A 26,786-nucleotide genomic window follows, 5' to 3' on the forward strand; every position below is an offset into this window, starting at 1 on the left:
TGGTTGTCAGCAATCTGACATCAGAAAGCTGGATGGACAGCGTGCAGTCTGCAAATCTTGTTCTAAAGCAAAGAGAACCGTGTTTCAGTTCTGCTGGGCATGTCAGAGGGAATGGCCACACAATGCTTCAACCACCAACTCCTGCATGCTGCCGAAATGTGCGTTCCGTGCTGCCCTCCTCAGCGTTAAACAGATCAGTGACCCGCAAAGCTCAGTGAATGGATGCCCATACTTTAGGGCCTGTCCGGGATGCCAGGCCCTGTTAACACACAATAGTGAGGGCTGCCCTAACATCATTTGTCCCCACTGCAACAAGGAGTTCTGCTTTCGCTGCCTGCGTCCAGAATGCTACGACCATGAATACAATGATAATGGCGATGATTATACTGATGACAGTGATTATGATGAAACTGAGACAGAGCCCTGTGTGATAGTGGATAATGCTGAGAACCTTAAACATCTGGGACTCTAGTGAATGAGGATAAACTATTAAAAATAACATTTCATTTTCAAAAGAGAATAAATGTTTTTCAAAAACGTTCTGTTTTTGTCTTTTCCTTTAAGCCTTTTCCTTGAAGAAATACATTTTTGGAACAAACCGTAAACATTATGTTTTAATTATTCATTCTTATTGTAAAAGCTCAAGCTCAAGACCTTTTCCGAGAAAAAGAACCAAGAAAAAAAAACACGGGGGGTTATGGGGCAGAGATAGACTGCGATCTGGCAAGCATTTATTTCCACTTTCATTCTTTGACCATCAAGTGACGCTAAATAAACCTAAATCACCAATCATCTAGTAATTGCTGGCTAAATTAATCGCTAAATGACTGTTTTGCAAAGAAAAAACGGTAACACTTTAGAATAAGGTTCCATTTATTAACATTAGTTAATGTAGGCTATTAACTAACATGAACAAACAATGAACAATGCATTTATCACACTATTTATTAAACTTTGTTAATGTTAGTTAATGAAAATACAGTTGTTCATTGTTTACTCATGTTAGTTCACAGTGCGTTAACTAATGTTAACAAACACAACTTGTGAATTTAATAATGCATCAGTAAATGCTGAAATTAACATGAACTAAGATTAATAAATGCTGTAGAAGTATTGTTCATTCTTAGTTCATGTTTACTAATGTTGTTAACTAATGTTAATAAATGGAACCTTATTCTAAAGTGTTACCGAAAAAAACAACTAAAGAGCAATTGCGTATCTTTGCTATCTGTTTACTTTTCTGTTTCTTCCGCCTAAAACAGAAAGTGAAAGACACAGGACTTGGTATTCCCCTTCAGTCTATTTAAACTCACGAGAAATAAATACTTTCAGGTTGAGTCTCTTCGCACAAAGAAGTGGATAGAATAGTGTGCTGGTCTCCAGTAAGTACTGATTTAAAATTGGTTCATTTTACTAACGTTAGTTATCATTATTCTGTAGAGTCCCTTTAAATGCATAGGTGGGTAATATTAAGACTATTTGAATTCACACTTGTAAGAAGGAATATTGTTTTCTTGTTGGCAGAGACATGTTGATTTTCGAAATGCATGTTATTTTACACAGTAGATGATGTTCTTGGTAAACTGTCTTAATGTGGAACCCACTGTAGTAGCCTACAGTGCCTGTGAGGCACAGTGTCCTCAGTTTCCCTGTCAGCACAGTTCCCAATACCTTTGTCTTACGTTTTCCTTAGTAATCGTCTGACCCTCGTCTCGTCTCGTCTCCTCTCTCTCTCTCTTTCAGGTGTGTCCATCCGTGGAAGCTGTCCAGGACTATTTGAGCCATGAACGTTCCAAAGGTAGATTGACCGCGCGAGATCATTGTGATCCATCATGACGTCAGACGTTTCGCACACGCTATTTTCAGACACTTGTTCTAACAGAATGCTATAGGAGGGAATTAAGCTCTTAGACTTAATTTAGCACACTATGTCAAGGTGTCTGATTAACTGTGACGCAGTTTTCCATTGATAAGTGTTTAGAAGAGCCTTCCGGGGTTCAAACGTTTAGGATCACTGAGCTATAGCTCAATCATTTTAGTTAGCCTATATTTGAGATGGGAAAATGTACACCCAAGGCTACTAGCAAGATTATCCCTAAGAAATTTGATATGAAGTTATGATGCTGTTGTTAAATGAATAAGGTAATGATGTAACTGTGCCAAGCTTAAAGTGTGAAGCTTACTACACTACAGTACTGTACTTTTGAAACAAAATGTGTACTCATTTAAAACAGTACATTGGGAAAACACCACAGTTTTTTTTATTTCGAAGAATATAATTTATACCTTCAGTTACATATTGTACTGGTCATTATGTAGGCCTATATCTAACGCTAAAAGCCTAGTGAAAAAGGGCCAGTAAAGTCCTATGTGATTTGTAATAGGCTATAACTCTCTTTTAGATGTGTTACTGTAAACATTGTATAGTAGCCTATAATACTAGACCTATTAATAATAATAATGTTACTAAATAAATACTTCAGTTAAAGCCAGTAGCCCCTCACTGCAGAACAAAGATCCAGGGGGTGGGGTTGGATCCACATTTAGGGGGTGGAGATTGGTAGGTTTAGGGGTGGGGATGGGTGGGTTTAGGGAACAGTGGGTGGAGACGGGTAGGTTCAGGTGTATGTAAGGTGGGAGGAATTGGATCTAGATCCAACCCCGCCCCTGGATCTTGTGTTCTGCAGTGAGGACCATCAAGTTAAAGCTGCAGTCACATTTACAGGTGTGAAAATGTGCATTTTCAGTAGGAATCTGCACAATTCTGCAGATTTAGCTATCTTTTTAAGTTGGCCATATGCTTTGACCAACAGCTGTTTGGTTTGAAAATTACGTTTATGTGAGCAGTGCTTCATATATATTGCTACACTCTTGACAACGAACAATGAATTTATTGCCCAAAAACGTTGCTATTGTGAGTGCATTGTGCGTGTTTCAGATGAGTTTACAATCTGGTGCATCCAGGTAGCTTTGCACAGTTTGTGCATTAAAGTTACTTTAAAAAAATTATAAAAACTTAACTGCCTCTTGATTTATCAGTCAATTTCTAAAGCTTAGAAAAAGATTTGGAAAAAGATTTAGAAAAGTTGTAAAACTTGTGGAGATACTCACACAAACAAATCTTTTTTCTCACTTAACCATGATTTTTAAGTGGAAAAGTAAGTGAATTGGTGTAGTGGAGCCCCTCTTTTATTTTAATTTGTGACTAAATCTCACCAATTCTTTCCTCCTCTCTAGTGTCCTAGTTGTCATCAGTCTGATGTGGGAAATGTGGATGGTCAGTGTGCGGTCTGCAGGTCTTGCTCTAAATCGAAGAGGTCCGTGTTTCAGTTTTGCCTGGCGTGTCAGAGAGAGTGGCCACGCAACACTCTGACCACCAATTCCTGCACACTGCCGAACTGTGCACTCCGTGCTGCACTCCTCAGCAACACAGAAATCACTGACCCACACAGCTCGGCGAGAGGATGTCCATACTTCAGGGCCTGTCCAGGGTGCAAGGCCCTGCTTACACACAATGGAAAAGGCTGTCCCAACATTGTCTGCCCTCATTGTAGCACACCCTTCTGCTTCCGCTGCCTCCGTCAGTGGTGCCCTGGGCTGAGGAATATTGAACCCCTTCTTCTTACCCATAGACTGTCCCTCTTTCCAGATTATGATATAACTCCATGTAGAGTTGTGGACAACAAACAGAGTCTCACAGTTTTTGGATTGTAATGAGAAAGTTTTGAACATAAGATCTGATAAATAGCATAATGTTAAAAACCAATGAAATATGGCCAGTTAAGGCCTAGCCTGTATGTGATTTATATAGGAATACCTGTTAAACATGCTATTGAAAAGATTGTTATTCTTGTATATGTTTAGAAAAAGGTAAGTCTAAAAAATAATAGCCTAATAATGCCGCCTGGATGATTTAGAAGTTACAATTATCTCTCTTTTTTCAAATCTGAAAGCTGATCATTTTATACTACATAATAATATCAATAAATATCTTTATAATGCTTAACCCTATTTGAAGTCATTAAATCTTTCTGTTATTGCACAAAGAGTACAAAAAAGCAATGTAATTGCATGTATGCCTTCAAGTAACAATTTCATTTTAGTCAGTCAATTTAAACTTGGTGATTACTGAAATCTTTACACTACCCTAATTGGTAAAACAGTCAACTTGAATAGAGTTTCCCACCTTAAGATTTCCAACGCAGTCAGCAGGTTTACTAATTGGATTTAGGGGAAATGATCACATCTCAAGATTAGGCTCAAGATTTCAACCAGAAATCACAATACCAAGCCCATGCCATTTACTGACTTTTTTTATTCCAGTCTAATGAGAAACAGAATTTAAGAAGTTATAAAAATAATTTGCTTGACAGTCGTGGTCACTGCATTCATTTTCACTGCTATGGAAAAGATCGGTTGAGGCTATTCACACAGAACAGAACGTATTTGTTGAAAAACAGTGCAGTGTAGTCGAATGAATGGGGGGGGGGGTTTGACGTTGTATCCTATTATACACCAGAGACGCTTTAATTGGTAGAAGTGACACTTGAGTGCAGTGTTCAAACACTTCCACCTATAAAACTATGTAAAAACAACGCAGTGGACTGTAAAAACACATTCTTTGTAAACGACCCAACAGTTATTCTGCCATAAACAATTATTTTTGTGTTTCCAGAAGACAGAAATCTGTACAGGTTTAGAAGGACATGAGGATGAGGATTTTCCTTGTTTCTTTAAACGGTGCAGATTTACACAAATACAGCATAGCCTATACGTTGTTTCCCATGCCATTTTAGTGTATGTATTTATAAATTAACATTATTTTACTTTGATAATGTACTAATAATTATGTAAAGCTTTAATTAACAATTCCTTCAGGCAAATTATGTTGCTACCTGTCTCCCTCCACCTCATTCTCTCTCTCCGATCAGAGGTAAGAGGCTTGCCGGTTGAAGCTCAGTACAGCACAACCCAATCTGACTAATCTGATTAACTTAAAATGGACTCCTATCAATCATGAGCTAGCGTGACACACACACACACACACACACACACACAGAAGCCGGCCTAGTGCTGGTGAGAGCAGACAGTTACTTGTTCAGCAACAAGTTAAAAGTGTAGGGCAGAAGCTAGTCATGACCGACCGAAAGCCTTCAAGGGTTGTATCCCCTCCACCTCTTGACACCATTATGACCCTGATCAAGACACAAGTGGTGCTATAATACATCCTGGTGTACAGTAAATTAGGCAGTACAACTCCAGAATGGGAGTTTAAGGGTATACAAGGACCGAGACAAAAAGGATGTGTGTCTTCTTCATCTAGCACCTAACACATGTTGGGGCAAATGGTGAACTCTAACAGATCTCTGATTATTATGAGCCGGCCACATAGTGTTTAATAGTACTGCGGTCAAAGCTAAGCCAATATTGCCAGTGGTCCTTCTTTTAGGACCATTAATGAGGGCAGTAGTGGAAGGAAATATTTAACTGGATCAAGCAAAAGTGACATTCTAGAACACCCAAACCATTTACTTTAAGGGAAAAGAATATGGTGCATAACACCACTAGGCACCTTTTTTTTATTTATTTTTTTATGTTTTTGAGAAGAAAGACGTCTCATATGCTGACCAATGCTGCGTTTATTAAATTAAATACATTAACTTAAATAAATACAGTGAAAGCAATAATATTGTAAATTTCTATTTTGCAAATGAATGTTTAAAATTTTGGTCAAACTGATTTGTATAAATTAGTTTGTATAGGGCCTACATTTGTATAAAAGTCTGAGCACTGCTCCAGTACTAGAGGACTGCTCAAGGTTATAGTTGGGACATAATCTTCACAGGTTTTGACCTTAGAGCTCTTGCCATGCCACAAGCGCTTGAATGATCTCTCGCAGCTGCCTCGCTCTTGTTTCATATAGCCTTTCATTTCATTATTTTGAATGCTGCTTCTTGCAATAACAACTTGATAACCCTGTAACCTTTCATTCCAGTTTTCAGGCCTTTAAGCGCTTCTATGTCTGACTTGAAAATATCAGACTGAAATGTAGCTTTTATGTCAAAGCAAACTCTAAGAAGAGTGCAATTAGATTGTGCTATAGGACACAGTGTCACAATGAAGAAAGAGGTATCGTGACTTAGGGCTTCTTGGGAACTCAAATCTCCTTTCACCTGTTGGGAGCTACTAGCCAAGCTTATAAACTCAAGAAAGATCAGGAAGAAGGGAGGAGGAGCAGAAAAGAAAGAGGGACACAATTGACACTTGGGATTTTTTTTATGTGAAATGAAGACGTGTTACAATAATGTTTTAACACCATCATCTAAAATTGCAGAAGTCTAGTGTCAATTGTGCTTTGGGATCATCATATAATTTGCATTTCTGTCCATTGTGTTAAATTAAAAAGTATTGCCCCAAAAGAAGTTAATAGTAAAAAAGGAGACTTTAGTCATGTCAGTACAAAATCTGTTTATTTGACCTTAACAGTGGGGCTGCCATGTCGAGGCCACATGACCAGTCAAATGCCACTCACTTATTTCGGTTACTATTATCTTTCACTTTCATTAATCTAGGCTGACTGTGAGTTGTACAGCCATTTTAGGTGTCCAAGACGACTGCCATATTGGCCAGTGCAACATAAACACAGAGTGCACCTGAGGCAACAAGACGGAGCGGGACAGTACAGGTACAATGGTTACACTTTATTTTAAGGTGTCCTTATTACGGTGTAATTATACATTTAAGTACTGAGTAATAATAATTAGCTACATGTACTTACTATTAGGGTTAGGATTAGGGTTTTTCTTAGGGTTACTTGCATGTAATTATGCATAAGTTATTGTTATTATAATGATAAGGTGTAACAGACACCTTAAAATAAAGTGTTATTGGTACAATCTTTAACGTTTGATGGCTCACTGCTGATCCCACACAGACAGCGGGATCAAATCCTCAACTTAATTAGAAACCATCATACAACCTATCTATTGCAATATTTATCATGGTATTGCATTAAACATGAAATAGTCTGTCTAAAACTTCCATTTACAGTTAGAAACAGTACAATGGTTACAAATCGTTAAAATGAATAAATTAAAGTGAATTAAAAATTGTCAGTGTTGAAGTGTTGTTGTCATTACTTCTACTTTAAATTGTAAGTCATTATCTTGAATGTCACTGGACCACAAGCTCATATTCACACTGAGGAGAGACAATGCCTTTTGCCATGTATGTGTGGATTATAGGCTAAAGAGGGTTAAGAAGTCACTGCTTGGATTCCCGGCCTACCCCTCCTTTCTCCTTTGCTCGTTCCTTGTCTCTTGCTGTCTCTCTCTCTCTTTGTCAATCTGCCTATTCCCAGTAAGACCCAGGACTCAGAGAGGCTCTTGTTCCAGAGGCTTCCCCCATTAGGCTCTCCAGATTGGGGCAGGACTCAGTCCAATAGAGGGCCTCCAACCTTCAGGGACCCCAAACCAAAGATCAACTCTCCGTTTTAAAAAGAGAAAGGTGGATTTCTACATCTACATTTTTTGTACTAATCTTTTCAAAGACGATAAGACAAAAAAAAACTTTTCCATCTATTTTGACATGGAATATCTGTCTTTTCCCCGTCTTCGATCTGGACTTTTACATTTACATTTTTAATTTGGATTTTGTTATTTCTTGTTACTATTTCCTCCCTGGAAGTGCTGTTCTGGTCCCCCTCTGGTTCTTCTCTGACTCTCTGTGTTCTAATGGGACGAGTACTCACCATGGCTCTCAATTAGCCACACTTACCAGGTTAGCCGATCTTTTGCTCTTTTACTAACAATTCTTTATTAAGGGTAACAGTTTTCAATACTGAATTTGCTAAAGTAGTCCCAGAGGATTAGGACTTCCCTGAGGGATGCAAAGTAATCTTAGGTTGTTACAGCATAACTAGAAAGATTTTTTTCTTTGTATTAGAATTTGATAAATAATTTAGTTTCAACATATGCATTATTTTATTTCAATATTCTGAGTATTAAACTTAACAATTAATTGCATTATATTATTATTATTACTTTACTGATCAAAAATAGATGTAATTTAGGCTACCTTATTTTATTGGTCCTACATAATGAAATGTCTGTCTGCTACTAAAGATGTCAATTGCTAATTATGCTAACTCAGCTAACATTCACTAACATTCAAATATATGGGTCTTTGTCGATAAAGAAATCTTATTGAAATAGTATTGTCCATTTACTGTAATGTTCAGTCACTTAGAGTCTAATCGCCAAAAAATTGCCAGCTTAGTGGTCTTTAGTGTTTATGGTAAAATAATGTGACATCACAAAGTTACAATAAACTTGATTAAAACAAAATGTTATCCATGATCAGGTCATGAGATTCAAGCAGTCATTTCAAGCAACAGACTGGCACATTTATGTAACAGGACATCCCCTTTGAAAAAAAAAGAACTAAATCTAAAACACTTATTAGTAATCTTTTTATTAGGGAGGAATATCTGGAGAGCTTGTATGGCAGCTGATATAACCGTATTGTCGAATCACAATAGCTATATTATTAAATTGACATATTTTAGTACTACAAGGCAAGGCAAGGCAATCTTATTTATATAGCACATTTCATACGCAACAGTACAAATTAAATATTTGCACAGATTGTGAAATTCCTTTAGCTGGTTTTATAGCTAAACTATTATGCTGTAATGTAATACATAAAAACTGACTGAGTAAATGGGGGACAGTGGTGTGACAGTTCTCTAATATTGCAGACAGTAAAGCTCTCAAACCAAGGTGTAGCGTGAGTCTGACTGCAAGGTCCCATGCAATCCTCTGTAATCCAGGGTTATTTCAGAGCTTGCTAAAAGTCCAAAGAATGAGAGTAAGCCAGACCTAGTGGTTAAGAAGTGAGGGGTAGACAGGACATTTATACAGAGTTTAGACAGAATGATAAAGACACAAATTAGAGGGTGGAGAAAACAGAAAAACATTAAAGAACAAAAGGCTATTGACAGGTCAATAGAGTCATGATGGTGTAAAGAGATAAAGTTGATTAAGATTAAGATTGATTAAGCCTCACGTTATTTGGCAGTTATTATGGCCAGGGCTAATGAAGGCAGAGCTCTTTAATTGTAATCTGCTTGCTGCTTGCTGAACAATGGATAGAGTAAGAGAGGGAGGGAGGAATGGGCAGACAGCCTGGTACAAGTCGGGTGACACTTCACCCCAGCTCCACCTTTACACACAGATGGCACATGAGTCAGGTGAGGATGTGGTTGGCAGTTAGATATTTTAGGATCACAGTGGCAAGGACAGGATGATAAGAGGGTTGAAGAACAAAACTCTTATTAGCAAACAACATTTAATTATTTAATTGAGGATTGTCTCTTAAAGAAGTACTAGATATTATTTCATTAAAATAAACAAATACGAAATATAGTTTTATCTGTTAAACATATAACAGATAACTGTGAGATAAAGTTTAAAATTAGAATTCAAGTCACAATGTAAGATGTACAGTCACAATTAGGAGAAATAAAGTCCTAATACTTTTTACTCTGAGGCAGAAATGGGCTTCTGTATTTTTCTGTAAAATGTAGGGAAAAACAGATCTACTGTTACACTGCCATTTGAAAGTTTGGGGTTGGTAAGATTTTATGATGTTTTTGAAGTTTGTTATGCTCATCAAACCTGAATTTATTTGAAATAACTGTTTTCTATTTTGATTCATTTTCAAATGTAATTTATTCCAGTGATAAATAATATATATAGAAACATTTTTATTGTTATCAAAGTTGAAAATACATTTTTTTGTGGGAACCATTAAGCTTTTTTTACTATTATTTAATGAATATCATTTGTCTAAATATACTGTTTTTTGTAATAATGCAAAGGTCTTTATTGTCACTTTGGTTTAATTTAATGCATTCTCACTGAATTAATGTATTAAGATTTATTAAGTATTAAAGAAAAAAAATATTTTTAAAAAATCTTACTGACTTATGAAATGCAGTATAGATCTATTGACCTTGGTACCATAATCAGTTATATAACCCTGATACTGATGTTTGAGCCAATGTTACACTCTCACATCACTACTGCATGTAGTAAACTATGGTAAAAAGAGATGCAATGTATTGTATATTAATATTTCCACATAAAAATCCTAACTTTGTTTTTTCTGTTCTGTTTTCATCCCTTTTCTTTTTCCCCTCCATCTCTAAAACAGACAGTGATGGCTGGTTATTGTGCAATAGTTTTGGGATAGTGCCCCTCAGTGGGTAGAACCCAAATCAAGAGCTGCGTGTTTTGGGTGTGTTTTTTTATCAGCCTTTATACTGTCGCTAACCAAATATTCCCACAATACAGCACAACACCTCTCAGTGCCACCTGCTTTTCATTGTCCCAGACAATTAACAGTAAAACAAAAATAAAATGGATGACCACAGAAACTCTAGCTTTCTTCGCCAGTCCCGCCACCCACGATGGCAACAGTCTAGTGCTGGAAAGAGACGACGAAAACAAACCTCAAAGCAAAAAGCAAAAAAACCTGATGGCTCATTGTGTCCTGTGTCCTCGACCCCAGTGCTACACACCCGCAGCTGGTGGGGCAACTGTTTTCTCCTTCCTCTAGTCATGCTATCATACTTGCCCTGTGAGGTCTGGGGCACTACCTTCAAAATCGCCATTGTAGGACCGTGGGCATGTGACCCCATGTACTCCAAAGCCCTGCCAGATCTAGCTGCACGGTTAGCCATGAGCCGAATAAACAAAGACCCTGACCTCAACAAGGGCTACTGGTATGATTACACACTAATTAATGAGGATTGCTCCAGCTCGAAAGCCCTGGCACGCTTTGCTGAGCTGGAGGGCTACGGTTCGGCCTTCCTTGGACCGGCAAACCCTGGCTACTGCACTGCTGCTGCACTGCTGGCAAAGAATTGGAATAAGGGCATCCTGTCCTGGGCTTGTCTGATGGCTGACATGGATGAGGGAATGTATTCCACCTTCCTGCGGCCGCTCCCGTTGTCTTCTCGTGTGCTCTTCTCCGTGCTGCGCTTTTTCCGCTGGGCACATGTTGGGATTATAACAGCGGAGAACGACATGTGGGAAGCAACTGGGCATGAACTGGCAGCTTCCCTGCGTGCCCTTGGTCTGCCAGTTGGTGTGGTTGTTACCATGGAAATGGACAAGGAAGGGCCTCTGCGAGCCCTAAAGGCAATACGGGAGACCGATCGAGTGAGGGGTGAGTTCAATCACACTGTAAAAAAAATTCCATAAAATTTACAGTAAAAACATTTTACTGTAAAAAAAAATATGAATACGCAACATTTTAGGTTTTATGAATTTAATTTTATTTAAATGTAAATTTAATTTTCATTCACTGATAATTTAATGAAATAAATTAATTAATTTCATTAACTGATATAATGTTAATATACCAACTGTACCAATTGAAGTACTGAAATCTGTTTTGTACATTTGTAATACACTGATGATCACCAAAAGCAGGTGGTGATGAAAAAGTCACATGATGAACCAAAGCCCATCACAAGCAGCTTTTAAATATTAACATATATAGAAGGTGCACAGTGTTATTCACACAAACACTAAACACCATCATGGTAACACACATGAAACTGAAATAATGCAATAAACATGAATTTTAACAACATCGGATGTAACATACAACCCTAATGCACACAACTGATAAGAAAAAACTAAGAAGAAACAGTTATTTAAAAAAAAACTCCAATTTGAAATGTAATGCATGGAATTCTGGGAATGTCAGTTTACGGTTATTCACTGTTCTTTACTGTTATTCACATTCTTTTTCCACGTCCAAAAAGGGTATACTGCCATAAATTTACATGTAATGCCCAATACAGTTTTTCACAGATTTTTTCAGAGAATTTTGACATTTAAGTCTTCAATTTAACAAAAATGAGAATTAAAAAAGACAACTATTTAATACTGGTTAGTGGTTTCAGTTAATATGATCTGCTTCTAGATCCTTAGATATACTGAGATTAAATTATAATTAAATCTGTAATTACTGTTTGAGAATGTAATCTATAGTAATTCAGTTAAATAATTTTTAAATTATACTTATTTTTAATTATTTTAATTATTTAATCATTTTTAATAACATATTTAATTATATATAAATAATTGTTTGTTTGTTTATTTAAATGCAATTTTAGTGTCCTCTTCCATGAGAGTGTTATCCCTACCCTAGGCACTTAAAAATTCATTTGTTTTCTATTTGTGTAATATCTCTCATTGTGTTTTAATTATTAATAATTTTTTTATGCCTCAGTCCTCTTTGCACATCCCACTTTCTTATTCCTCCCTCATCTTTTTCTGTGTGCAGTTGTCATCATGTGCATGCACTCTGTTCTGATTGGTGGAGAGGAACAGTATCAGTTGCTAACCACAGCAATGGACATGAGAATGATTGACCGAGGGTACATCTTTATTCCATATGACACCCTCCTGTATTCACTGCCATATAAAAATGTGAACTATCCAATCCTGGCCAATGACACCAAACTGCGACAAGCATATGATGGTGTCCTGACAATAACCGTGGACCAAGGGGAACAAAACTTCTATGAGGCCTTTAGTGCAGCGCAGGAATCCTATGACATACGAACCAGCACACCACCTGAAGAGGTAACTGTAATCGGTCTGAACTTGTCTTAGTGTTTACAACTAGAGGTATCATTTAAAACAAGCAGTACAGAGATGGGGATAGGAAAAGCTATAGTTATGTAGAAAGCATCTTTGTCACAGTAGGAATTTGTGCTCAATTCAAGAGCACAAGAGCACACACTCAGCAGTGAATACACACACACACTGTGAACACATCCCTGGATCAGTGGGCAGCCATTTTTTGCTGCGGTGCCTGGGGATCAATTGGGGATTCGGTGCCCTGCTCAAGTACACCTCAGTCATGAGTATTGAAGGTGGAAGTGAGAGCTGTAGATCCACTCCCCCCACCTACAATTCCTGCTGGCACTAAGACTCGAACCCATGACCTTTGGGTTACAAGTCCAACTCTTTAAACATTAGACCACTACTAAAACTTGTAGTAATTATTTGATTATATTTTCTTAGTATGAGAAATTGCTTAGAATCCCGTTAAGATTCATAATGTTATTAGTTCCGTTTTTGAGGATTTTGTTTTTCTTGGCAGGTTTCTCCATTCTTTGGGACCATCTATAACATGCTCTATTATACAGCCAAGGCTGCAGAGCAGAGCCGAGTTGCAAGTGGAGGGCGCTGGGTATCGGGAGATACACTGGTTAAAAATGAGGGCGGATTTGAATTCAGTGGCTTTAACCAGCGGATATCGGCAGGTACCAATGGAGAAGGAATGCAGGCCTGCTACGCTGTCCTGGATTCAGATGGCTCTGGGTCCAGCCTACACCGCACGCACACCCTGGAAGCATCGCACACATATGGGAAATATGGAGGGTTGAAGTACCTGGGGAAATCGATTCATTTTGCTGGAGCGTCTCCGAGCACTGACTCAAACTGTTGGTTCAGTCCTTATGTCACTTGTAGTGGAGGTGAGAAAGCAAAAATTCTTGTACCACATACATTTTATTAGCTACAATATATTTAACCACGGATTTTGTCTGTTGTTCTTTTCCTTTCATTCCAGGCTTGGATGGAGTGACCATTTTCCTCCTCTTTCTCTTGTTCTGTGTGTTTATAAGTGGAGCAAGTGTATTATTTCTCCATATAAGGTATGAAGTGAATTGCTTGAGTTGCAGCAAACCACCTTGTATTGAATAAGTTTATTGTATTATTGATAAACAAATAAGCATATTTGTGTGTATGTGTCCAGGAAAAACGGGCTAGGGATGTTAGGAACATTTGGTGGAGGAGGAATTGGAAGTCCCACTAAGATAATACTGACACTGGATGACTTGGTCTTCATCAACACCACACTCAGCAGGAGGGTCAGTCATAAATGCAGTCGCTCTCTGTCTTGCTCATAGACTTTATCTATGTCTCTGTCACTGTCCATTTCGCTGTCTCTCTCTGTGTCTCTGTAGAAGCTGAATGAGGAGAGTATGGTAATAATTGAAATTAATTTAATATAATTTTAGTGTGTGATCTGCTAAGTGTGATGATACTAAATAGGACAGGAATGAGTCTCTTCATAGAACTTACCTCTCTCACTCTCGCTCTTGCTCAGATATTTGTCTGTGTCTCTCACATTCTCCATTTCTCTCTATTCTCTCTGTAGAAGCTGAATGAGGAGAGTATGGTGAAGAGTCAACTAGATGTTAAAACCCCTCACCACTCAGTTTCAGGACGCAGTTACATTATGTCAACTCCTGAAACGTCCAATGTTGCTGTATTTGAGGTGTGTGAAATTTGCTTTTTTGTGTACAGACATAGATACACTTTGGTAAGTTGTTAGCATAGTGTTTTGGTATGAAGCAATATCACACAAAGAAGAGTGTGAATTTGTACTGAATACCAGAAGGTGAAAACAGTCCGAATATCAGTCTGATGTACTGATATTCAGTACAAAAGCATGATTCCAAGTGTGGTATTTCTCTTATAAAACAATTTCATACACAGTAAGTTAATAAGAAGTAATGTTTCAGACAAAATTCAGCCAGTTAGTTTCGGTATAATTTTTCTCCACCAATGAATTGAAAGATATAAACTCAGAATTGTCAGATATAAATTCTCAATTTTAAAAAGAAAAGTCTGTGCATATTTTTATTTTTTTATCAATTTTGCATGTTTATAACTCACAATTTGTATAATTCTCCTCAGAATTGAGTTTATATCGCACAATTACCATTTTTTTATTTTTTTATTCAGTGGAGAAAACAAGCTTCCATTAGGTTTTCCGGTAACACTTTAGAATACTGACCCTTTGTTAATGAATAACTACACAGGAACAAGTGACTAATGCACTATTAACACTGTAGTAACTACTATTACCTAACAAGAAACTATGATTATTGATTTAGTAAGTAATAGCGCTCAGTTGAAACTGGTAGTTCACTATTAGCTAATCAATAACTACAATTTATTTTATATATCCTGGAGAACTACTGTATACAGTTTCATAATTAATGTGAATTATACATAATGTATAATTAATTCTAAAATGAAGATCATGGTAACCCACTAGTAATGGGTAAATTCTTCTAAAGGAACTACTAGCTACTTGGATCAGTATTCTAAAGTGAAAAGCATCATAACTCCCTAATATTGACTGACGTCATTTTAAGCTTTTGAGATATATGTAAGGTTTTGGATAGTAATGACTCAAGTGTTACTACATCCTTCTGAAGAAACTACTAATTATTTGGATCAGTATTCTAAAGTGAAGATCACGGTAACCCACTAGTAATGATTTAAGTGTTACCAAATCTAGCAAAATGAATTACTAACCAAAACCTTAATATTTTACAATGACTTCAGTAATTACTAGGGAGTTATCATGATCGTCACTTTAGAATACTGATCCAAACAATTAGTAAATCCTTCTGAAGAATTTGGTAATACTTGAGTCATTACTAGTGGGTTAGCATGACCTTTACTTTAGAATTAATTATACATTATGTATTATTCATATTAATTATGAACCTGTATACAGTAGTTCTAAGGGAGGTATGAAAAAATAATAGTTACTGATTAGCTAATAGTGAACTTCCACATATGACTAAGCACTATTACTTACTAATTCATTAATCAGAGTTTCTTGTTAGTTACTAGAGTGCTAATATTGCATTACTCGTGTGTTCTTGTGTAGTTATTCATTAATGATGGAACAGTATTCTAAAGTGTTACCGGTTTTCCATTTCTCGCTCCACGCTCACTAGTAAAAACAAAAGCTAAATTTTCAGCTTTCAAAAACCTGTTCATCACTGCAGGCATAATACGCTAACAGTCAAATTAGAGGTATGTAGTATAAAGTAGCCTGTATATTAAAATGAACAACATACAGCTATTGTTTGTACATCAGTTGTTGTGGAAAAGTATTCAATAAAACAAAAGTATGAATAAAAGTGCAATACTTTCAACTCTATTTAAACCATTTATCTTATTTAAATGAAATACATAAAGTTTGGTGTGAAAAAGTTGAAAAACAAGTTCATCAGATTCAGTATGAGCCTGTGGAGGTGTGTTCAATTGTATTATTCTGTGCTGTCAGGGTGACTGGGTCTGGCTGAAGAAATGCCCCTGTGGAGATTCTGTTTCAGAAATCAGTGAGAGCACTCAGACCATGTTTATCAAGGTAAGAGAGAAGGGAATGAGGTGAATGAAAGTTAAAAATTCATTGTTTGGCTTACAAGTTGTGGACAGGTTTTGAAACGAAAAACTGAACACTATACTTACCTTCCCATCCTGTTTTCTGAACTTCTTTTTTTGTTGCTTCTGCTTGTCCTCCTCGTCTCTCTTTCTAGCTGAGAGACATGCGTCATGAGAATCTGAACCTGTTTCTGGGTCTGTTCTTGGATACTGGCATATTTGGCATTGTTACAGAGCACTGCACCAGAGGCAGCCTGGAAGACCTGCTCAACAACGAGGAAATGAGACTGGACTGGATGTTCAAATCCTCTCTTCTCCTTGACCTGATCAGGGTGAGGAATTTAGGGTTGAATTAATGCATAGATGAAGGGATAAGTAAAGCATCTCAATAAGAAGATGAAGATATGGATGAAAAAATGTGGTAAAGACTGGCTGTTCACTAATGAACAGTCAAAGATGTCACCTGCTCCCATCTCCTCATACTTCTCTGTCACTTTCCTTCTAAGGCTTTTTTTTTTATCTTTCCCTGTCAGGGAATGAAGTGCTTGCATAATCGCGGGATTATTCATGGACGCCTGAAGTCAAGGAACTGTGTGGTAGATGGTCGGTTTGTTCTGAAGGTTACGGATTACGGCTTCAGTGAAATCATCAACTGTCAAAACATTATCCTGGAGGACACCAAACCAGAAGGTACGTGTAATACATGTGCAAATAGCTAAATCATGAGATGAGAAACAGGACACAGAGGTTCTCACCATCTCCTCGTGCTTTTTTATATATATATATATATATATATATTCAGTCTTTCTGATTGACTCTGGTCTCTGTATTTTTGGAACAGATCAATTCTGGACTGCTCCAGAGATGCTGCGGGATCCTAAACTGAAGAAGAAGGGGACATATGCAGCTGATGTATACAGCTTTGCTATTATCATGCAGGAGGTTATCTCACGCTGTGCACCCTTCTGCATGTTGGATATGCCTCCTGAAGGTTAGACACTCTGATATACCACTACATAATTACATACCATTCAGGTTTTCACCTAGCTAATGGAAAAACCAAAGATGGCAATGATTTAATAGAGCTGGTTTGGAGCAATTCAGATATGAATACAGTGTTCTCAGTTGTGTATCTCTGTGTGCAGAAATCATAGATAAGGTGCGCTCTCCTCCACCGCTGTGCCGACCCACTGTGTCTGTGGACGAAGCGCCGCTGGAGGTGATTCAGATCATGAAGCAGGCCTGGAGTGAGGAGCCTGACAAGAGACCCACATTTGAAGAGATCTTCAGACAGGTACATCCTCTTTCTCTCTCTCAAGCACATAAATGAGACTTGTGTCTGAAGATGTTTAAACTGCGACACATCACTTTACACACACACGCACACACACACACACAGGTATAATTTTGCATCATTTTCAATGCATGACATTAAAAAAGAAAGCAAATAAACAAACATAAAGACTTTTCTTCCAGGGAAAAATCATAATATAAAATAAAAAATCTGTCCCTTTTTTCTAACTTCCAGTTTAAGAATGTGAACAAGGGGAAGAAGACAAATATAATTGACTCAATGTTAAGGATGCTGGAGCAGTACTCCTCAAACCTGGAGGATCTGATCCGAGAGAGGACTGAGGAACTAGAGGTAGAGCGTCAGAAAACGGATGCTCTTCTAGCCCAGATGCTGCCCAAGTGAGTCCCACTTCAGATGTTCAGATTGCTTTTCACATTTATTTTGTTTGTTATAATGCCATTCTGTCTTTCAGATCTGTGGCCTTGGCATTAAAAACAGGGAAGCCAGTGAAGCCGGAGCACTTTTCAGACGTCACACTGTATTTCAGTGATATTGTAGGTTTTACCACCATCTCTGCTCTGAGTGAACCTATCGAAGTGGTCGATCTGCTAAATGACCTCTACACACATTTTGATGGAATCATTGCGATCCACGATGTCTACAAGGTTTGAAGCTTTTTTTAATCTTTATTTTATACACTGTAAAAAAAACAAAAAAACAAGTTGAGCCAACTTAAAATTTTAAGGCAACAACTTCAGCAGATTTTTGAGTTCTCTCAACTTATTTTTGTAGGAGATTCTCAACTTTTTTATTGAATAAACTTAAAACAAGTTGAGAAAGCTAAAAAATCGGCTGAAGCTGGTTGCCTTAAAATTTTAAGTTGGCTCAACATTTTTTTTTTTACAGTGTACTGTTGTGGAAATTGAGTAGATTCTTTCATTATCAATGGTGATATCAGAAGAAAAAGCTACAAAAAGTCTACAGTAAAGTTGCATATAAGTGTACATATTAGTATCTAAATGGTACGTATTAGTACCTTTTGATAGGCTAACAAACCCAGTGATGATTTTTGAGAGTGATCTTTGAGTGAATTTTTTGATAAACATTCTTTTAAGGATTTTTATCTTGTGATGATTTAAATGAAAATATGAAATGACTTATGTAATATCATATAATTTGAGATAATATCTATAGCACATGCAAATAATTTAGCATTTCACAAGTAACATTTTATTATATATGTATATATCAACAGGTAGAGACTATTGGTGATGCATACATGGTGGCATCAGGGGTTCCAAACCGTAATGGTAACCGTCACGCAGCAGAGATGGCCAACATGTCTCTGGACATTCTGCACTGCATTGGAACATTTAAAATGAGCCACATGCCTGACGTCAAAGTCAAAATCCGCATTGGACTCCATTCTGGTAAGAATAGCACAAAGCACACAAACACATATACAAAGAAAATTCAAAAGTTTGGGGTCTGAAAGATATTTTTCATGGTTTTTAAAGAAGTCTCTTGCTCTTTATTTGATCAAAATAATTTTTATTTTACTATATATTAAAAGATAATGTATTCTTGTGATAGTGAAGCTAAATTTTCAGCAGCCATACTACATTACTCCAAAATCAGTCCATTCAGAAATCATTCTAATATGCTAAATTTAGTGCTCAAGGAAAATTCTTATTATTATCAGTGTTGAAAATGGTTGTGCTGCTTAATATTTGTGTTGAAACCATGATACTTTTTTTCAGGATTCTTTGATGGCTAGAAAGTTTAAAGGGATAGTTAACCCAAAAATTTAAATTCTGTCATTAACTCACCCTCATGTCGTTCCAAACCTGTAAGACCTTCGTTCATCTTCTGAACACAAATTAAATTAATTATTTTCGTAAAATTACGGTTGAACCACCGATGTCACATAGATTATTTTAACGATGTCCTTACTACATTTCTGGACCTTGATCATGTAAGGATCCTTGCTGTCTATGGGAGGGACAGAGAGCTCTCGGAGTTCATCAAAAATATCTTAATTTGTGTTCCGAAGATGAACAAAGGTCTTATGGGTTTGGAACAACACGATGGTGAGTAATTACTGACAGAATTTACATTTTTGGGTGAACTATCCCTGGGGAAGTCGTGGCCTAATGGTTTGAGAGTCGGACTGGTAATTCAAAAGTTGCGGGTTTGAGTCTCTGGCCGGCAGGGATTGTAGGTGGGGGGAGTGAATGTCCAGTGCTCTCTCCACCCTCAATACCACGACTGAGGTGCCCTTGAGCAAGGCACCGAACCCCCAACTGCTCCCCGGGCGCTGCAGCATAAATGGCTGCCCACTGCTCCGGGTGTGTGTTCACGGTGTGTGTGTGTTCACTGCTGTGTGTGTGCACTTTGGATGTGTTAAATGCAGAGCACTAATTCCGAGTATGGGTCACCAATCTTGGCAGTATGTCACTTCACTTCACTTCACTTAAAAGAACAGCTTTTCTTTAAAATGGAAATATTTTTGTAACAATTGTAAAGTCTTTACTGTCCCTTTTGATTAATTTTATGCATACTTGCTGAATAAAAGTATTGAACCCCTAAAAAAAACATCTTAATGAACCCAAACTTTTGAATAGCAGTTTACAAAATGCATGTTACTGGTTAAACTTTGTAGCAGCCTTGTAACTCTACACAGCTAACAAAGCCATAAGAGAGCCAGTATTTTCAGATTATCTCAAGAGTACAGTTAAACCAGGTTTTACAAGCGCTTTATGCATGAAATGCATCATCACACAAAGTTAAAAATCAAATAGCCTACATAATTTCTCCCCTGAATAATAATAATGATAAGTTTAATTTATATAGCACTTTTCCAGAGTTCAAAACACACTTTACAAATCGAAAAATAAATGCAACAAAAACACAAAATACAAGAAACAATACAGTATATCAAACATCCCAGACAATCATGGTATCAGAAAATGCATAGTCCGGAGTGAGAAATATACAATTCTCTGTCCAAATTTTGACAAAAGATTGGTTTGTCTTACATCAGTGAACTGAACATTGTGCTAAATGTAAAAACGTATTTACACTTGATCCTCTGATGGCTGTGTATTCCTAGAACAAGTGAAATGTAAATCCCGGGCATCATCCAATTAACAGATTCATCCAATTAGTTAGCACGCCATTTGGCCCTTTCCTCCACCCTACAACTCGAGAGATCACATGGTGCTGACACAGGTGTGACTGACACAACATGTAATTCTATGTTCTTGCTAATGTGCTCATTTACGATTCATGTGTATGTGACAGGTCCAGTGGTAGCAGGTGTAGTTGGGTTGAAGATGCCTCGGTATTGTCTGTTCGGGGACACAGTAAACACAGCTTCCCGAATGGAATCCACTGGCTTGCGTAAGTACACTTATGTGTTTCATATGTATATACATCAGCACGTGTCTGATAGTAACAATCTGAGCACTGGTGGCTGTCTCTGAAGTCGTGATTCCAGGAATTTGTCTTTGGCTAAGGATCAGTTTGAAGACTCAGTGGTTAGTACTTTGTGTGTGTGCTGATCAGTGAGTGCATGTCAGCGAGAAGCTCAGAGGGTTTAAAGTGCAGAGTTCCCTGTAAGCTCTTAAGAGTATAAGCCAAATTAGAAAGAAAATTCTGCTTTAAAGCTAATGTCCTCTTAGAACTCCTCCGCCTCGACATCACCCTGAACATCACCTTTAATCAGACCTTGTGCCACATTTATCACAGAACGTTTACTTTACCTTTAGAACACGTTTCATGTTGAAGAACATGGAAGAATGTGTGAAACATGATTACAAGTTGCCAATGGTTTGGTTAGTACATTTTTAATTAATACTTTTATTCAACAAAGTGACAGTAAAGACATTTATAATATCACAAACTTTTTCTATTTCAAATAAATGTTGTGCTTTTTGACATTTTCCATTCGTCAATAAATCCTGGGAAAATGTATTACGCTTTCCAAAAAAACATTAACCAGCACAACTGTCTTAAACATAATAATGTTGAGTAATTGCGGCTGAAAATTTAGCTTTGCGTGAATTAATTCAATTTTTTAATATATTAAAATAAAAAACAATATTTCATAATATTACTGTTTTATTGTATTTTTATCAGACAAATGCAGATTAGGAGGCTTTTTCCCAAAAATCTTACCGACCCCAAACTTTTGAATTGTAGTGTAAATTTTAGAGTTGAAATACCTCAAAAATATTATTATAAATATTATCATAATGTACAAGTTTTTTTTTTTTTTTTTTTCAAATTTGGTTTCAAATTCATTTTAAATGAAATATTTAATGTTATATTCTGGTCCTTGATTCTGATTGGTTGAGCCAAGTTCGAAGTTGTTGTAAATTACTCTATTAATATACGCCTTTATTTACATTTGTGTGTTGCTTGGCAACCACTTTGTTGGAACCACAACCGTTTCTGAGGATCTACATTGTTTGGTGGAAGAATAATGTTTTTTATCAATATAATTACACTTTATTTGCTCGGTTTTATTTTGTGAAACCTTACAACGTATAGGGAATAACTTAAATAAAAGCAATAAGCCCCGTGAAGCCATGGCTTACAGTGAATTTATAACAGCTAAAGGGATTGTAGCTGTTATAAATTCACTGTAAACCACGGCTTCTTGCTTTATTTTCATAGGTTAGGCCACCAAAAAAAAAAAACACACATCTACTGCTATGTGTTTTCACCTACACAATGAAATGACTGAAACACAGCTGTCCCGATCACCTGAAAGTAACAGAAGAGTGACAGAGTGTCTTGAGGGATGTAATATACCCAGTGCATCAGCTTTTAAATGGCTCAGAGTGAACAGTCAAGCAGTTATGGACATTCTGCCATCTAGTGGTTTCTCAAGAAACATCATTACTTTCAAGTGGAATTCTGCTTAATGTTCTTGATGCCCTGAGTGTGTCTGCATGTTCACAAGAAACCAAAATGGGCTATGATCAAGTGTTTAATTTGTAATACTTTTTATTGTAATATTAATTCATTTACTATGTTTTTCTTAATAGTTTTGCTGTCCCTGTTTTTACAGCTTACAGAATTCATGTCAACCAGAGTACTGTTGATGTCCTGAACAGCCTCAAACTTGGCTACAAAATAGATAGTAGGGGCAGGACAGAGCTCAAGGTATGCAAACACACACACACACACACACACACGTTGGTTTTTGTGGTTTATGGGGACTCTCCATAGGCGTAATGGTTTTTATACTGAACAAACTGTGTGTGCTATTGCCCTACACCAACCCTACACCTAAACTTAGCCCTCACAGGAGACTTTGTGCATTTTTAGATTTTCAAAAAAACACCATTTAGTATGTTAAGCCTTTTGAATTACGGGGACATAGGCAGTGTCCTCATAAACCACCTTCATATTGTAATATCTCTGTCATACCCATGTCATTACATTTACATTTATGCATTTAGCAGACGCTTTTATCCAAAGCGACTTACATTGCATTCAAGTTACAGTTTTTACATTTTATCAGCTCTTGCTTTCCCTGGGAATCGAACCCATGACCTTGGCGTTGCTAGTGCCATGCTCTACCATTTGAGCTACAGGAAAGCTAATTATATAAATTGGTGTCCTCATAAACCACATAAACATGCGCACACACACACACATACACACACACACTGATAGGTGTTTCTTCAGTTCAGGCACTTTTATGACTGTATATGCACAACTATGGTCAAAACAGATAATCCAATATTAGCTGTGTGATTATAATGATTATATAGCAGATATATATTTCTAAAATGGCATCTGTCCCAAAGTTCTGATATAATTTCCAGAACAGACAATGTTGTCCCTATTATTATTTTTTTCTAAAGTTTAATTTGTTTATGAAGAAGATAATGTCAGTAAAGACCACACTTTTTTAAAAGATTTATTTTTGGCATTTTCGCCTTTATTGCAATAGGACAGATCAGAACTGACAGGAGAGAGCGATAGGGGGGTGGGATCGGGCAACAGCGCTGCCCACAAGGCTATTGGTATCGACACTGACGAAGACCACACTTGTGATGAAACAAGAGACATGTTGTGTGAAGAAAAAAATCAAGGCAAATGCCTTTTGAATGCTAGCTATAAAATTAACAACAAAAAGAGACAAGAACTTTATTCCCAAAAATGTTTAAAAGTTTCATGTTATAAATTTCCATCACCATCATTTTCACCACAAAATGTTATTACACACAATAATGGAAATTACACTATGGAAGAAAGGTTTAGGACAGGGGTTTTCAAACCTGTCCTGGAGGACCCCCTGACCTGAACATTTTGTATGTCACCTTCATCTCAACACAGCTGATTCCACTCATCAGCTCATTACTAGAGACTGCAAGAACTAAATTGGGTGCGTCTGTCTGTCTGTCTGTGTGTATTGGGGTCCTCCAGGACAGGTTTGAAAACCACTGGTTTAGGACATTCAGAAAAAAGAAAAAAAATTTAAAAGATAACAGAATTCTTCACTTTTGCACATATGTCCACCCTTAGGCATGGCTAGTGAACAAATTAAATAAAATAGTGTGAAGGGGAAAATGTTTCAAGAAAGGTTAGCATTTGCCAAGAAACCTCCTGGGATCACACATGACACTAAATGTCTCTTAAATGTCCTGAAACCTGTCAGATGAGCTTCTGTCATTCTCTACCAGGGTAAAGGTGTAGAGGAAACATACTGGTTGGTTGGGAGAGATGGATTCAACAAGCCACTACCTGTACCGCCAGACCTTACTCCTGGGTAAGAAAGAAACCTGTTCTATATGTATGTACATTTTTAGGATGATGTCTGTAATGTAGGGAGTTGATAATTTTGGTTATGTTGCCACAAAGGGCGAGCAACCATGGTATCAGCTTGGATGAGATTCCGACGGACAGGCGGCAGAAATTCTTGGATCGACAGAAGAAGATGGGCAATTGAGGTAGAGACATTTGACTTACTTCAGTCATATTTTACTTATTTCTTTGTTTGGCTGATTTAAAATTTCTACTTAATGAATCAAAGATAGTGTTTACTGTTAACTGAAGTTCACTAATGTAGTAGCATCCTGCATGTCATGTGAAAGAAACTTGAAAGGATATTTCGCCCAAAAATGAAAATTTATTTATTCATTTACGACAAATATTTTCAACTCTGTGAGACATAAAGATACTTTGAAAAGTCAGTGGGGTCCAGTGTTGCTTTGGACTCCACTGAATATCTTCTGTGTTCCACAGACGAAAGAATATAAAACAGGTTTGGAAAGATATAAGGCTGAGTAAATGATATTTTTGTGTAAAATATCCCTATAAGACATGCCACTTAAGAATTGTTAAACTTCTGTACTGACGCTGTTTTGTTTCTGTGCCTTCCAGTAGGTTGTGATGCTCATGTTTCTGCACTATCAAATTTAGGAGAAAGTGGGGCAAGGGGATGAAAGCGGTGGACTGAGGTGTTCACCCCCTCGACTACCCTTTTCTACTTGATTCATTCCTAAAAAGAGTGGAAACGCTCACTAGGACATCTGACAAGAAGCAAAAACTCTTGAACTCTGAATGCCAGTCCATCAAAACCATCAGCTCAACAAGATGGCATGTACCAGCTGCTTTGGATGGTCACAGAGGACTTTTTAAAAACTGTATAGAGTTTATACTGCAGTTCATCCAATACCAAATTAAAGACACTGCTGAGATAAGTTCATCAAGATGAGAACAGCAGCACACACCTTGTTCATCTCTGCAGTTATGCGATCGCTTCAGTTAATCCACTGCTGCAAAGAGTTTTTTTTTTACAAAAACAAGCAAAAACAATAAAATGATGGAGCTTGTTTATAACAGCATCTGACAATTTAGTTAAAATTCAGTGGAAATAACACCAATAATATCCATGTATTGAAATTATTTAAAATACCGTGTTGATTTTATTTGCTAGGAATATCAGGCTTTAAAAACTAGGTGTTAGTTCAAAAAAGAACTTCTTCACATTTTCTTTTTGAAAATGCTTGCATTCAGTTTAATTTGATGTGGCACTGTTTGGCCTCTCTAGAAAGTGAAAAGCATTCAGAGCAGTTTTCACAGCCAAGCAAAAACCTTTCAAGTTCAAGGTTATATGGCAGACAATTATTTGGCCTCATTAGCTCCATTGTCCTCTTTGAGTTAAGAAAAGAGATACATTAAAAAGGAAAGTCGTGAGCTGAGACTCAAATTGCCATGTTTATAATAGCATGGGCACCTGATCCTGATATTCATCACATTCTGTGCATAATATTCTGATGTCAAACCCTGCTTCAAAGTCTTGACATGCAGTCTATTACCAAAGAGAAAACATGAGATTTATCCTCAGCACTACTTTGCCTGCTCATACACTCAGTGAATGTATGTGCCCCCTAAAAAGGGTATTATGCTTCATGACAGAGAGAATTTTAAACGTGTGGTCTGGATATCATCATTAAGATAGGAGGGTTCTGGCGCCTGTGCAATCTCACCATTTTATCTTGTTGTCTGTGTAACTGTAAATAAAAGCTGGTTTTAGTTGAGTGTGTAGATTCTTTCTTAATATTAAGTGCATACATGTGCTTATTTAGCTCCAAATGAGTCTACAGAGTACCCTTCCTCGAAATATGCCATTTAAATAAATTACACAAGTATAGCTGAAGTAGGCCTACCGTTCCACTGCTGGAATTTAAAAACTGTAAAAAAAAATAATAATAATTATAAACAGCAATAAGGTCATAGGATTTCCTCAGTCATCATATCTTTGTTTGGACAGTTTCAGATAACATGTCAACACGAAGTCTTCTAGCACATCGGAGTAACAAATATAAAGTACAAACATGGATGTTTCTCCTACACTGAGCAAGAGTTACAGGTATAATGGGGCAAAATAATGTCATGAGATAAAAGATCATAGTGTTAATTCTGACCAGATGGATTTTTATTATTATTAATTTAAACATTTAAACGAGTTGCATATCCGTGTGATTTTAAAAGAAGGAAAGATATCTCTGTTTTGCGTGCATATGTCAAGGCTAATATGACTGATTGATAAAGACGCGCGGAGGATTGGGTGTCAGCTCGTGCTCGGGTGACTCGAGTAAACGGAGTCTGAGCTGAATTATAATTCGCCAAGAACTAGGACATGGTGGCTCCGCCCACTTATCAAAAAGCAGGTCGTTGATTGGACAAAGATA

General features: G+C 37.1%; 2 protein-coding genes across 2 annotated transcripts; both read left to right on the top strand.

Annotated features, from left to right (window-relative positions):
• The first annotated feature begins 1,269 nt into the window (after window positions 1-1,269).
• On the top strand, window positions 1,270-4,009 carry LOC306871946 (E3 ubiquitin-protein ligase RNF144A). The gene is made up of 3 exons (XM_079420224.1): window positions 1,270-1,382; window positions 1,744-1,798; window positions 3,238-4,009. Exons 2-3 carry the CDS (start codon window positions 1,784-1,786, stop codon window positions 3,712-3,714), a joined length of 492 nt encoding a protein of 163 aa, XP_079276350.1. The 5' UTR covers window positions 1,270-1,382; window positions 1,744-1,783; the 3' UTR covers window positions 3,715-4,009.
• A 3,344-nt stretch (window positions 4,010-7,353) lies between these two features.
• Window positions 7,354-26,131, top strand: LOC306870692 (retinal guanylyl cyclase 2-like). Its single transcript, XM_079418115.1, has 20 exons — window positions 7,354-7,779; window positions 10,216-11,232; window positions 12,361-12,662; window positions 13,186-13,561; window positions 13,657-13,741; window positions 13,843-13,957; window positions 14,248-14,367; window positions 16,180-16,263; window positions 16,433-16,609; window positions 16,811-16,967; window positions 17,119-17,268; window positions 17,423-17,571; window positions 17,806-17,969; window positions 18,044-18,236; window positions 18,827-19,001; window positions 20,875-20,973; window positions 22,649-22,743; window positions 24,273-24,358; window positions 24,451-24,539; window positions 24,973-26,131. The coding sequence occupies exons 2-19, from the start codon at window positions 10,422-10,424 to the stop codon at window positions 24,536-24,538; spliced, it is 3,426 nt and encodes a 1,141-aa protein (XP_079274241.1). The 5' UTR covers window positions 7,354-7,779; window positions 10,216-10,421; the 3' UTR covers window position 24,539; window positions 24,973-26,131.
• Window positions 26,132-26,786: the final 655 nt, after the last annotated feature.

Source organism: Barbus barbus (assembly GCF_936440315.1).
Source record: "Barbus barbus genome assembly, chromosome: 6".
Lineage (NCBI taxonomy): Eukaryota > Metazoa > Chordata > Actinopteri > Cypriniformes > Cyprinidae > Barbus > Barbus barbus.